The sequence below is a fragment of the Poromitra crassiceps genome, assembly GCF_964638095.1.
Source record: "Poromitra crassiceps genome assembly, chromosome: 7".
Lineage (NCBI taxonomy): Eukaryota > Metazoa > Chordata > Actinopteri > Beryciformes > Melamphaidae > Poromitra > Poromitra crassiceps.
Genome location: NC_139628.1, coordinates 30,789,539 through 30,804,498, shown reverse-complemented (window position 1 = coordinate 30,804,498; position 14,960 = coordinate 30,789,539). Strand labels below are relative to the sequence as shown.

The following is a 14,960-nucleotide window of genomic DNA, read 5'->3' as shown; positions in this document are numbered from 1 at the left end:
TAAAGCTCAAAATTTACATTTTAAGCATACATTTTAGTTTGTGAACTACCTTCTTACAACAAATCGTAAATGCCAGATATGGGTCAAATAGTAGTCAGTACATAGAGTTTTATATTTTCCACATAAAGAAAATTCAGATGGGTAATTAACAGAAAAGTAGATTAAACTGATTTTAAACTGATTTTTCAGTGATTTATTGTCATTATCCACTCATCTGGGGCCATGTGCATAAGCAAAACAATTCCTAACACCTGTTTGCAAGTACCATTAGACCCAGTTTAGATAAACACAGCTTTTTAAGATCCAATAGGACAGATGACATGAGCTGGATGTGAACTCATGTCAGTGTCAGTAGAACATTGATTAGCAAACTAAGCAACCAGACAAAACAGACCAAACAGCAATTTAGTTGTTTACTACAAAGCATTAATTTTAGGTGTATAGAATAAAAATAGATACTTTATTGACCCCCAGAGGGGAAAATTGTAAACATTATTATTATTATTATTTTTTTTACAGTGTACTGAAGCAACCCAGCTGACCTGCTGATGTAGGCCGGTATCTGCTCGTCGCTCACGGGCATCATGGGTATGGGCATGGTGGTGGAGAGCCAGTAGGACTTGTCGTTGCGGCTGGCGTAGTAACAAACCTCATTGGGGGAGCAGTAGATGAAGGGGATGGTGCTGAAGCGGGGGAGACAGGAGCCTGCGAGACCTACGGAGAGAGAGAGAGAGAGAGAGAGAGAGAGAGATAATAAGAATCAGATTCTAATATTGATGTCAAATTTCCATCTATGCCATGAATTGTGGTTTGTTGTTTATTGACTGTTGATGTGATATTTCTGCTTTGAGAAAGAGGTTTTGGAAGTATTGGTGACTTTAGAAAATATTACAGTCAAAAACCCCAAAAGTATTAAATGTGAAAGGGACCATCTTGCTGTCTGCACGTGTCCCATCTTCTTCATTTGAAAAAAACCTTGCCAAAATCAACTTTTCTAAAGGGAACCTGTTTCTGTACCAATGTCTTGGCTGTGGGTCTTATTTTGTTTGTATTACAGAATCAGTTTACACCATCTACTGTAACATGTTAAATCGATGAAGCTACAGGCCTTTGGATATTGCTAGAGTGAATTCGAAAGGATTAAAGGGGTAATAAAGTAAGATATCTACTGTCCCATAGCACAAAATGACCATAATATAACAGGGTTGATAGTGTTGTTGATCAATACTAATGATGACTAATTACTTCACCAGATGATTTCTGACTTTCAAAACTCACTTCCAAGGGATAAAAAGCCTCGTTCTCAAGTATTATAATTTGAGTATTCAGCATAGTGAGATATAACCTCTTCACTAGACATTCCTGTTGGCCCTCTTGTTAGGTAGCTGACTTGTCTTTAGGGTTGTAAGATTGCAACGTAGAATTGTGTGCCTCGTGCCTGCGTGCCTATAGGCCCACACGCACAGGGAGCGAATCTTGACGCTCGTCATTTGACGCGCGTCAATTTCTGCCCCTGTCTGCAAGCGTCAGATCTGAAATGTATACACCACAGAATGACAGAACCATCACTATTTGGGGGAAAAGGCCACTCGTTTATATGTAATCAGGCACAATTGACCGATTAAAAAAAAGTTTTGAGCCCCTGTCATAAGCCTCTTCTAAATATGAACTGCGGATTATAACCGTAGAATCAGGTCTCCGACTATCCGCCGCAGTTACCCTGCTAGACATGACTCAATAAAGCGCTTAATCACTTTCTAAACACGGGGAGAAGCTCCCGCGCGGTTTGGAGCACAGTGCTGCTGCCTACTGCAGAGGAAAGGTAGGCTACAAAATAGGCTACAATTATCTCCTCTGGATCAATACGTTTCGAATGCATTTATTCCTCTAGTATTCTTCTCAGAGATCGACTTTGCAGCGGGAAATATAGCCTTTTGTTCGCCACGTCATTCTGGGCAAGCTTGGGATTAGAGGCTGTTGGATCATCCTACCTGTCTGTCGGTCTGCCGTGCAGAGGGGGAGAGAAAAAAGGCAGCGCTGCGGGGGGAAATTATGCAATTCTGTCCAAATTTATTCTAATCTCATCATGACATCCAGGGATAGGCTATGTTTTGCTAGCCGATGTGTTTAGAACCTTATTCTCACGTTGTAGTCTTGCTAGTGTAGCGTATTAATGCTGCTGTATTTAAACTGCCGTGAGAGTTTGAGGAGCACTACTTTATCGAGACAGAGACGGGGATGGAGGTGGGCAGAGAGGGAGGGGGGAGCAGAGCACTTTGGTCGCTGCTGGAACCTCATTTGACGCTCGAAAATCGAAACGGGTTCGGAGTACGAGCATCAAGACAGTTTGACGCGCGTCAGAAAGCTCTTAGCGCGTGTTCGGCCGTTTAAAACAATGGGTGGGCTTCCAAACGCTGGGATCTGACGCTCCCTGTGCGTTTGGGGCTTAAGCTGCTGAGTGAAATATCCGCCTTCCGGTGCTCCGAAACTGGTGCCGTACGCTCGTCCTTCACTAACATTATGGATATTGGACCGCGCCACTTGAAATCCTCTTTAAATTAGAAATCCATTTTGAATCAGCTTCAAACTGATTCAGCCACCAGTACCATTTTAAAAGTATTGTTTTAGCACCGGTGTCGGAAAAATAAGAAACAAATACCCATGCCTACTTGCCTTTATTTCAATGTGACTTCATTATTTTTGTCAGTTACAGGCTTCCGTAATGATGATGGGAAGGATGGCAGAGACCAGTGCAGGAGGAGAAAAGTTCTATCAGTGTTGCAATTTCTACCAGGTCACCAATAGTGGTGGATACAGACCTCTATTGTGGATGAAGCCCTCTGTTCATAGGGCTGTACCACGAATGTTGTATAAGAACATCCAGGATCTGTCCCTTGATCTGGTTTGGCTAAACCAGATACAGTAATTGCCAAGAAGCTCGATTCTAGTTAAGTGATACTACGAATGTAGTTCTCACCTCGTTAAGTAAAACGAGGTTTTTCTAATCAAGTTGAGATCGCGTGCACGTGAAAGTGCCCGTGCACAGGAGCTCGTGCCCGCAAAAGAGGCGTGGTTTTTAACAACTAGCCAAACACAATGCAATATGGACTGCTCCAGCTCAGAGCCGTAGCTTTTACAGCGCCAGACACGCCTATTTCCTCATTCATTCAAAGCGCAAATCATGAAGCTTTACTATCTATGTCAGAATTAAACATATGGATATATTGGATATTATTAGTCTGTTCCCGAATGACTGTCTAAAGTTACCACTTTTATTCACATCAGCAATTTCTTTGAAGAGCGGTTTCTGCCTCCACGTATCTACAGCAGCTCAATTCACCCTCTCAATAAACTCAATAAAACCTGCATGTCTTTTTTGCGAGTGGAAGCAATGTGTAATCTACAGTATCTCAGTCCAAAATCCGTATGTATATTTAGACCATTTAGGCTCAATGAATAATAATGATCTCATGATGTGTTTGGTCGCACTGATGGAATAATTCCTATAGGCTAATAGGCTATCAATACAAAAATAATGATAATAAAATTAAAAAAGGCTGCTGAACTGAATCGACACGGTATGTGCGGGCATAGATTTAATTGATAAAAAATTGCCTATTTTGTGGTCACATATAGGCTATTGGCAGCAGAGTCGCATATCTCCATATTTCATACAATGACTATGCTGGAAATATGAAGTTCAATCACATCATACAGGCCAAAAGCAACACAGGAAAATGCAGGAGTAGCCTAGATATGAATCATCTGTGTGCAGGCGATCCCATATTAAATTGCTTAGATGTAGTAGGCTATTCTAGCATGTATGACCATGTCCAACCCAACGTCAGCCTCATCTCCATTGCGCACACGGCACCGTGCGCTTTGGAGACGTTTATGTAACCTTTTTATGCTGGTTTAGTGATATTTTTCTATTCACCGTTCAGCTGCAATCGATCGGCGGGGTCAAACGTATAGCCTACTAGGGAGCACAAAAATGAATACCGTAAAACTGCCATTAAGAGCCCGGGCGCTTATTATGCTAAATCAACTTGGACCCTGGGCGGTAAAAGGAAGACAGGCGGCAATTAGAGTCAGGCGGTTGTTTTCATTTTGACATAATTGAGCCAGGCGATTTTTTTTTTTTAACAGAAATGTCTCCTCAGCAAAAACGGAAAGTATCAAATTGCTTATTTAAACCAGTGAGATAGTACTTAGTACACACAAGAGGGTAGGTACAGGCAGTTTACACCAGTGAGATAGTACTTAGTACACACAAGAGGGTAGGTACAGGCAGTTTAAACCAGTGAGATAGTACTTAGTACACACACGAGGGTAGGTACAGGCAGTTTTGAACATGCCTAGTATTGTACAACGGACTGGAATGAACGAAAACTGATAGCCTTCATCTTCATCGTCATCATCATCATCATCATCATCATCCAACGTTACGGTATCAGTTCATTGCTCTCCTCTTCTCCCTCTGACAAACAGCCATACCATATTTTAAACAAGTAACATTAGCCTACCGCTCACACATTCAGTTGTTTGTGTTTCATTGGAAAAAGCAATGTAGAAGGCACGCTAACGTAGCTACCAAGCTAACCAAACAGCACTGCGCAGCACTAGACAAAACAAGCAGACTTATTGAGAGCTGATTGGTAAGAAGGTGGGTCTTTCATGGGTTTTGATCTTATCCTCTGAACTTAACCTGCTACAAAGCAAAGTTAGTTAAGTTAAGTGTGTGCTGTGCGGTGTGTTTGCGTACCCAGGTCCTGGTTGTGTGCCTTCTCCTGGCCCTCCACGAACAGAAGGCTGTATCCGTCCCACAGCTTGGCCATGCCCTGTGGACACATGGGCACCTGGGCATTCTGGCTGTGCTTCACCAGTGTGTAGCCCAGGCTGTGGCCACGGCCCACGCCGCCCGGCGCCCCCTGGCGGCCAGGCGTGCCAGGCTGACCTGAGGAGGAGAGGAAACACCACAGAGGAAGAGAGGACAGGAGAGAGGGTTTAGAGTGAGCATGTTTCAGCAAGTTGTGTGAAGGGGTAAGATATTTGACATGATAATATAGGTCAGGTGATTGTACGGGAACTAATATGGCATTTTTACATTTTTATTAGTTCATTATTACCTTTGCAGGTTATTATGTACACATATTCATACACACACACACACACACACACACACACACACACACACACACACACACACACACACACACATATATATATATATATACATATGTGTGTGTATATGTGTGTGTGTGTGTGTGTGTGTGTGTGTGTGTGTGTGTGTGTGTGTGTGTGTGTGTGTGTGTGTGTGTGGCTTTCACCCCTGTTTGTCTGTCATCGGGATATTTCATAAAGTTATGAACAGATTTGCACGAAACTTGGCAGAAAAGTTGATCATAGGCCAACTTAGAAGTGATTGACTTTCCACGCCCAGTGGCCAAAAGGGAGCGCTGCAATGGGCGTGTTCAATCACAAAAAGGTGCCTAACTTCCGAACCACAACAACACCACATAACTTTGCAGAAAGGTTCGTCCTGAGCCAAGGACCAACTGATTCACTTTCCACGCCCACTAGCGAAAAGGACGCGTGGCAATGGGGGTAACATCCCGGCCCGGCACGCACACGCACACAGGGAGTGAGAGGCAGAAGCAGGCAGACAGACAGATAGAGAGGTACTGACCTTGTTCTCCGGTGGCTCCAGGGAAGCCGGGCGCTCCGCCGTCTCCGATTGGTCCGGGCAGACCAGAACCACCCGTCCTGCCGAGTTTACCCACAGCACCGGGACGACCCTTAGAACCTGCATGACAATATCACACACAAGGGATGAAGGAATAAAAGTTCCTCATAGCTCCTGTATTCATTGTTATTATTGGTGTGTGCATGAGTCTGTAAATCCATTTTTGACATTACGTTATTATATGTTCAATTGCTTGTAAAGCACATGGAATTGCATTTGATTTGTTTGAAAGGTGCTATATAAAGTTTGATTGATTTGGAAACTAGAATCTAAAATAACGTTCTGTGGGTTTGAACAAAGCGTGGCTGTGAGACGTGTTTGTACTGTTGGCAGGTTAAGATCTGTTGGTTTCTGGCACCAAGCCGTGACTCACCTGGTCCTCCAGGCATTCCGGGCTGACCGGGCTCTCCGGGGTCGCCAGGGGGCCCGTTGGGGCCGTGCCCTCCCATGTCCCCGAAGTGCGGTTCGCGTGGACCAGTAAACACAGTGGCAGCAGGGCCAGGATAACCAGGACGACCTGAAGGGCCTGGGGAGGGAAGGGTGGAGGGAGGAAGGGAGGGAGGGAAGATGGAGGGAAGGAGAGGAGAGGTGATTGTGTGAGGGAAGAGGGAGCATGGGAGGAGGTGTGACAGGAGAGAGAGAGAGAGAGAGAGAGAGAGGGAGAGAGGGAGAAACGCACTTAGGTGTCATACATACCTTCATACATGCATCTAATCAATTTAAATTCAACTTAGGAATCTGAATTTGGAAAAAAAAAACATGACAGAATTGGAATTTCAGGAAGTTTAACTTTCTGGGTTTGTTTTGTTTTTCTTTCCACATTGAGTGCGTTTACATGCACACAATAAACTGATAACTGTGAATAATCAGTTTATGGCAATAATCTGATTTCTGCGTTTACATGCACTTTAATAATCCGACAATAGGAGAAACCCGGGTTTACATGATTCAGTCAATTAGTCGGATTTCTCTCCAGAAAGGCACCATTAATTCCGGAATAAAACAACAGAATATAGCTGCAAAATGCAAAATCACATTTTCCTAATTTATTTGTCCAGCGCAGAGGATGGTTTAGGTGAAAATTAGGTTGTGTATCTCGTCTACTTTACTAAAATTGGAATAGGCGTCGCTTTGGAAGTGCATCTGTCAATAATGTAGCGTGGGGAAAGGTGGAGTAGTATGGGATAGCTAGTAGGGTGTATGTCTAACTGTATCTGTCTGTTATGTTGTTCTGTGCATGTGGGGTTTGGGGTTTTGGAGTGGCAAGTGAAGGGAGCATAGGGCCAGTGGGTGGAGACTAGGGGAGGAAGTGGGAATGGTCGGGAGAGCTGTGTGGAGCTGGAAGAGAGCAGACGTGCTGGGGAGAGCTAGGCTAGGCTAGGAGAAGCTAGCGAGGTGTTGGCGTGCCCTGCCTTTATGTGTGTCTGTCCGTTCACTAAATAAAGAGTTTGATAAGCCAAAGGATCTGCCTCGGTGTGCGCCTCATTCCGCCACAATAATATTTCCAACTTTACCGAGCACACAGCACAGAGGCAGGCAGGTGAGGTGACTTAAGCACGTCAAATGTTCATGACCCACAACGTGTGTTGAATTGAAATAGCCTACTGTAGCCTACCTGTCAGAAAACGGACAGAATTTGTCACGGATTTTAACGTTATGTGTGTGTTGTGTTTTGAACGACTCTGTTGTCTGTAGGCTACGTCATTCTATTTGCAATCCGAGACAAATATTCGTCCCCTCCTGTAGAATATCCACATTTCAACATAGTGCAGTGCAGCAGCGGTGCCGTTACAGGGACACCGGCTCTGTGCGGGAAGAGAGAGCAGAGCTCCCCGCTCCGCTCAGCCAGGGGCTCCGTGCTCACCGTCATCTCGCCAAGCCGGCTGTGGTGCGCTGTGGCCGGGGGAGAGACCGGCATGCCGGTGAGAGAACCGGGAGGAGAGCCGAGGGGCCAGTGCAGCGTGTCTCTCCCTGCCTCTCACGCGCTCCTGTGCTTCTCTCTCCTGCAAGTCGTACATGCGCAGATATATAAACCCGAAAGAAACCCGGTTATGCTGGATACATGCAGAGAGAAGACCGATTATTGCCCAGAAACCTAGGTGTGTTTATCGGTTTATTCATAACCCGTTTATGACCATAAACGGATAAAGCTTATCGGTTTATGCTGTTTACATGACCACTTGAATAATCAGGTAACTCAGAAATCCGCTAATAAACAGTTTATTGGTGTGCATGTAAACGCACTCATTGATTTTGATGACGTTTTTTCTGGATTCCTCAACAAAGCCCCCAGCAGTTTCACCGGCAGGACATAGCACATGGGAGGATGATGCTATTCTCCCCAGTTCGCCTCCACCCCCCAAACAGTCCGACCAGAGGAGGCTCCTGGCTTGGACCTGCGACCCTCTGGTGCTAGGGGCATCACTCCATGTTCACTCCATGAACGGCCCTGTGACCCTGGATGATATGATCAAACCATATGTAACGCTACGTGTGGAATGTGTGAAGTCCGGCTCCTACCTCGGTGGCCCTTGGGTCCTTTGTATCCCCAGCCACCGTCGTCTCCGGGGAAGCCCTTCTGACCGGACCCTCCACTGTAGCCACTCTCACCTCTCTCTCCTGAGGAGCAAAACCACCACATGTACTTTCACTTTTAGAGTCGTCTTTTCAAAGAGAAAGAGGCACAAGAGGCACTTCAGCTGGCTGTGTTTGCAAACAAGGTGGTCTGACATCTAATCAGACAAAACTTCCTTGAGTAAATAATGCATATTATGTTTTTGTAAAACTGACAACCAAAAGACAAAGAAAAAAATACAATTGAAAACACAACTGACACTAAAATGTTTACACTGAAATTAAACTTCAAAACCCAACAAGGAAAACAACACAAATAACACAAACAACAATTTATAATTGGATTTAAATTGGATTTTGACTGAAAATGTTTGTGTGCGTTAATTAATTTTCGGGTAATTTCTGGATGATTTCTCCGTCTCACCTTTGAACCCAGGACCGCCATTGAACCCGGGGCCCCCGGGGCCTGCTGGCTCTCCCTTGGCGCCCGGGGAGCCGGGGAAACCTGGGAGCCCAGAGTCGCCTCTGTCTCCCTGGTCTGTTCCTGGACCAGGAGGGCCTGGAGCACCTGGACGACCCTGATGACCTGAGCAGAGGAGAGGAGAGGAGGAGAGGAGAGAGAAGAGACGAGACAAGAGAAGAGAGGAGACGAGACAAGAGGAGAGAGAAGAGATCAAATTGGAAATCAACAACGCAAATTCTCGATAGCTACAACCATGTGCGGATTTCCGAAATGCAGGAGGATGGCCGGGGCAGCCCACCCTACTCTGCCTCTGCCACCCTGCATTTCGAAGAGGAGATAAGATAAAAGGAAGAAAGAAAGAAAGAAAGAAAGAAAGAAAGAAAGAAAGAAAGAGTTATTTACCCCACTCTCCATCCAGTCCGGGGAGTCCTGGGTCTCCCAGAGGTCCTGGAATATTCGATCCCACCGTCTCTCCCCGAGGTCCAGGCATGCCAGGGAACCCGGTGTGTCCCGAACCACCTGACACACACATGCACGCACGCAGGCAGACACACACACGCACGCGCACAGAGTCAGTATTTTGATATTTTACACTGATTCTACCAAACTAAATTGTATTTCGTCGTTGTATTTCTGTTTATGTTTAGTAATTGCCATTATGGATTCGGGTTCTCCGTCCGTCCATACGTCCGTCCGTCCATACGTCTGATGTTCGTTAACACGATAGCTCAGGAACGCCTGGACGGAATTTCATCCAATTTTCCTCAAACGTCCACTTGGACTCAAGGATGAACTGATTAGATTTTGGTGGTTAAAGGTCAAAGTTCAAGGTCATTGTGACCTCACGAACCCCATTTCCAAGCTCTTTAACGCAATAGCTCAAGAACGTGTTGACAGAATTTCTTCCGATTTGGCTCAAATGTCCACTTGGACTCAAGGATGAAGTGATTAGATTTTGGTGGTCAAAATTCAAGGTTACTGTGACATCACGACCGCTCGTTTCATGCTCGTTAACGTGATATCTCAGGAACGCCTTGATGGAATTTCATCTAATTTGCCTCAAACGTCGACTTGGACTCAAGGATTAACTGATTAGATATTGGTGGTCAAAGGTCAAGGTCACTGAGACCTCACGAACGCCATTTTCAAGCTCGGTAACGCCATATCTCAGTCACGCCTTGACCAAATTTCTTCACATTTGGCCCAAACTTCTTCTTTTCTTTTGTGAGGATGTATTGTCGTGCCATCTTGTTGCAGTGCCTGTTATGTGTGGTCTTTCGTGCCTGTAATAAATAAATAAAATCTCTTACCTTGCTGTCCTCTCTCTCCCTTGGCCCCTGGGTAGCCCGGTGCACCATTGTAGGAGACGCCTCTCTCTCCCTTCAGCCCCGGTGTGCCGTCCATCCCGGGGTGACCCCCGATAGTATGACCTGGACACAAACACACACAATGTTAGAGATGCAAAACACACAGAAATCATGACCTAAACTTCATCAGTCGGTGTCTCTGTGTAGAAAACCACTTCCCCGGGCCTTTCTTTAGCTCAACTGCAGAGGGTAGCAGGCCTTTATGGGAAGCAGGCTTATATTAGAGACAGGCCTTTATTGCTACTTCTCTCTGTTTGAAAAGTATATTTGCTTTAGTTTAGTATGAAGCCTCCTTGTTTTCTGATCTGCCTCTGTCATCGTTATGTAGCCTTTTTACTTGTTTACGGCAACGCATTACCGACAATTACGGTAATCGACAACGGCATGCTCCAGAGACTTTCACCGGCTGAGCGGGCTATCATGCCTGATGAGTGCCATGTTCGCTTTTGGTGTGGCCCATACGCTAACGTTACTTAAAATCATAGGTGTAGTGCCCGTAGAACCCGGGGGAACGGCGTTCCCATACTTCTCCAAGGGGTGTTTTGTGTGTGTCAGTGTGTGTGTGCATGTCGAGCCAATAAAACGAGTGAAACTTGGCAACGTTGTCATTCGTCCTATATTTAAGGTGGGCTGAATTATTCACACGGCATCAACTCGCGGCTTGAAGAAAGAAGGAAACATTTCCACCTTAACTATATTTAAGGTGGGCTGAATGATTCACAGCATCAACTCGTGGCTTGAAGGAAAAGAAAACATTCCACCTTAACTAGCTACAGCGCGGGGGAAACCTCAGTTTAATAAAAGCTATACTGAAACAGCTACTGGCTTTTTCAGCATCAAAATATATTTTTTTCCACCAGTACCTCACTATAACAAGTAAAGATGAAAAAGGCAGCCAAACATCCTTTCATTTTTCGGACCAGCTGCTAAAAAGGTACGTTTACAAGCATGAAGAAACAATGTTAAAAGCGTGTTTCTTTTCAACACGGTTGAATCAAAAGTTAGCGTTAATCACCCCATTGCAATTTGCATCGCCAGAATTCGCCACAAAATTCTAAAAATGCCGGCCGCCGTGCCAAATGATGATCAATGCCTTGTGCAACTTGTGTGATCGCTGGTTGAGAGATTGTTTAGCTGTTTGTGTTGATAACTGACTCTGCTGAGTCTGCTCTGCTGTGCCCATATACGTCTTTTAGTTTCAGAGCTGCAAATGTCACGGGCTACTTCTTCAGGCTCTATTTGGGGCCGGGCTTTATTTGCTGGTTATCGAACACCCCCCCGGCCATTATCAGAGACCCGGCTTTTAGAGGAAATACAGCATTTGGTTATTTTTCTCAAAGCTGCACAAGCTCAAGGATTTTCAAGAGCAATGGGAAAGTTGTTAGAATGACAGCATCCGAATCTGGTGTTTCATGAGGCTTATTTATTACCTGGTGTTCCAGGCAGGCCTTTAGGTCCGCCAAGGCCGTTGAGTCCATCCAGACCAGGAGATCCAGGCAACCCTGCAACAAAAACATTTTAACAAGTGTGTGTGTGTGTGTGTGTGTGTGTGTGTGTGTGTGTGTGTGTGTGTGTGTGTGTGTGTGTGTGTGTGTGTGTGTGTGTGTGTGTGAGAGAGAGAGAGCGAGAGAGAGAGAGAGAGAGAGAGTAACAGTATTTCTCTCACCTTTGCTTCCAGGCCCTGCAGGCCCACCTGGCAGACCAGGTGACCCGTCCAGACCCCTTCCTCCTGGGTAGCCGGGCTGACCCTTCAGCCCAGGGAACCCAGGTGAGCCTGCATAGGGGAAAAGACCAAGATACAGCATGTCTTCTTTAAAAAGGTATACTTTTTATTTATTTTAATATTCTAACAAAAGTCAGGAACATGGAACACCCCCCCATAAATAAATAATGTACATACATACATACATACATACATACATACTGTACATACATGAATGAATGAATGAATAAGTTTATTTCGGTACATGTAAAAGACTGATTTCTCAGCCTGCGTAACCGAAAGGGTGTAGGTAGAAGCAAAGCTTATACTGACCTACCCCTTTTACCTTACAATGATATGCTTCTCACAACAAATAAATAAGAAATAAAAAAGAGCAAAGCACAATATTTGAAATCAATCACATCAGTAAACTTAAATTTCCCATAACAACGAAATGAAGAAAAGCACACAACGCACAATCCAAAAATAATAATCTAATAATGACAATATAATTATTATATTATATATATTATTATAAAACGGCTCTCTCAAATCAAGCAATCTGATTGGTTCACAGCCATTGTATAAATCCAATAACCGAGTCCAATAACCCATGGCCATGGGTTATTGGACTCGGTTATTGGTTGCCATGGCAACTCTCTTACTAAAAGCCTTTGGTTTAAAAAAAAACAAATGGCGGAGACAGCTGTCAGATCCTTGTGAATCGATCTTCGCTTATAACTTTACTAATACTTCGCAGAAAATGATGTTTTGTACAAGAATAGATGCGGGCTAATGTCTTCTTTGCAAAAGAAAGGCTGTTAACCCCGCATTTAACTCCGCATTTAACCCCGTAACGTTAGTTGGTGTCAGCTTTGCAGAGAGCATTCAGCTTCTCAACAAGCGCTGAGAATGCAGCGCTGCGGCTCGAGCTGCCTGTCGGGGTTTCCAGAAAAATCTCAGCTACTCAGAAAGCGCCAGGATTGGCCAATGTCAACTTCAGTCTCCAGAACGATCCAATCAAATCACCCGCATGTTCTTGCGGTCCCGCCTTACAGTAGTGTTTCAACTGACTCTATCAGAATGACATGCCAGTCGGAGTCGGACTTATAGTATTATTATTATTATTATTATATTATCATACTTGGAAACCGTTTTATAAAAGCAATATAGCACTCGAGCAGCGTGTGTTGTGGAATATATCCTGCTGATAAACTGTTATCCCACTCGGCCTGCGGCCTCGTGGGATAACAGTTTATCAGCAGGATATATTCACCACAACACACTTGCTCTCGTGATATATTGCTTAATTATATAACTATTATAAATATTATATTATATATATATATATATATATATATATATATATATATACACATACATACATACATACATAAATACATCAATCAATCAATCAATCAATCAATCAATCAATCAATCAATCAATCAATCAATCATTCAAACAATCAATCAATCAATCCAATAAAATCAGAGGGGAGTCAATTTGCCAGGAATTACATTTTCTTTTTCCCTTTAAAAAATATAAATATACAGTGTGTTATGGCATTCAAAGACCTTCCTCTGAATAGTGAGATGTTGTGAAACAGAGTGTGAAACACTATTGTTTCAAGTTAAAAATATCTGTTAAAATATATCCATCTGTCTTGCTATGTCCACGGGTGATATTCCTCTCTCTCACTCACCCATCAGTCCGTGCCTTCCTGGCTCTCCGGGCGCTCCCTTGGCCCCGGGGAAACTTGAACCTCCTGGATAGCCGTTGTCTCCGGGGGCGCCTGGCCCACCGGGTCTGCCTGGAGAGAGACGAGCAGGTCTGAGGTCAGAGGTCAGCGTGAGCTTTATGAGCATTACAGACTGATGGAGCAATGACGGAAGGAGTCTTCGTCAAACTAGAGTATCCAAGAAAAGCATAATGCAATACTTTGTGAAATGTAGTTCGTTTAGTTAGCAATTTCCTCCTAGGGGATCATTTACGTGTATCTTATCTTAGATATAATGTTTTATCTGTCATCTCTGCTGTTCAAAAATAAGGACTGGTGAATGGTATGCAATGCATATGAATATAACAGAATGCCTCGGATGTCTCTCCAGTGTTGGAAATGTGTTTAAGTGAGTGCTTAAAGACCCCCTAAAGTCAGAAATCAGTTGTTCTTCTTGTTCCTCCAGTTGGATGTCTGACAGGGGTGGACTGGGATCATAATTCAGGCCGGGCATTAGATACCAAGCAGGCCAGGCCGATAGGGGCCGACGCGCGTGCCGGCGTCCGAAGGGCGGCGACGAAAAATTTGGGCCGTTTGAAGCTCAATTTGGGCCGTTTGAAGCCCAATTTGGGCCGTTTGAAGCCAGATTTGGGCCGTTTGAAGCCCTATTTGGGTCGTTTAAAGCCAGATTTGGGCCGTTTGAAGCCCGATTTGGGCCGTTTGAAGCCCAATTTGGGCCGTTTGAAGCCCAATTTGGGCCAAGTCCAATTTTACAATGAGATGCACCCACTTTAAACCTGAATAAAGTAATAAAACCACTAGTAAACCAGTAGGCGGCGCCTGGCCTGCTGTTCAGTGAGTGGCCTGGCCTGGCCTGCAAAAAAAAAAAAAAAAAAAAAAACGACGTGCCCCGATTATGCAGTCCGCCACTGATGTCTGAGCTTCTCTGTGCAGAATGATGTCTGTGCAGAGTTTGACACTAGAAGCTGTTTCCACAATCATCTGCTGAAAGTGGAAGGTTTCTCAGAGCTCACTGAAAAGGCCGTTTTCAACAAGCAAGATTCGTGACATCCCGAATCTTGGAGAAAATCCCTGTCCAGTATTCAGCAGTTAAAGGCCAAACACATTCAAACTCCCAGTTCGTCATATACTGCAGATTGGTCAGGAACCCTTGTCGTCACTTTGTCACAAGCGAGAATGTGTTGAAAGCTCTTGTTGGATGCTGTGATTGGCTAGGTATGTTCTAGATAACCCTGATTGGTTGCTTTTGATTTTTAAACGAGGGAGAAGGAGGGGAAGTCATTTTAAGGATTTTAACAAGATAATTTAACCTTTTTTGTGTGAAAATTAAACCATCAGACACAAATTATTATTCAAAGTAGAGTATTTT

General features: G+C 44.4%; 1 protein-coding gene across 2 annotated transcripts in view; it reads right to left on the bottom strand.

The window, feature by feature from the left end:
* The window catches only part of col4a6 (collagen, type IV, alpha 6), a 223,806-nt gene that overhangs the window by 4,669 nt on the left and 204,177 nt on the right, over positions 1-14,960 (bottom strand). For both annotated transcript variants that reach the window (XM_083639806.1, XM_083639807.1), the window contains 11 exons: positions 13,556-13,663; positions 11,817-11,924; positions 11,581-11,652; positions 10,094-10,213; positions 9,186-9,302; positions 8,745-8,906; positions 8,267-8,365; positions 6,120-6,272; positions 5,690-5,806; positions 4,766-4,957; positions 543-714 (listed from right to left, as the gene is read on the bottom strand). In XM_083639806.1, coding sequence (XP_083495932.1) covers positions 543-714; positions 4,766-4,957; positions 5,690-5,806; positions 6,120-6,272; positions 8,267-8,365; positions 8,745-8,906; positions 9,186-9,302; positions 10,094-10,213; positions 11,581-11,652; positions 11,817-11,924; positions 13,556-13,663 — 1,420 coding nt within the window. The remainder of the gene's footprint in view (positions 1-542; positions 715-4,765; positions 4,958-5,689; positions 5,807-6,119; positions 6,273-8,266; positions 8,366-8,744; positions 8,907-9,185; positions 9,303-10,093; positions 10,214-11,580; positions 11,653-11,816; positions 11,925-13,555; positions 13,664-14,960) is intronic.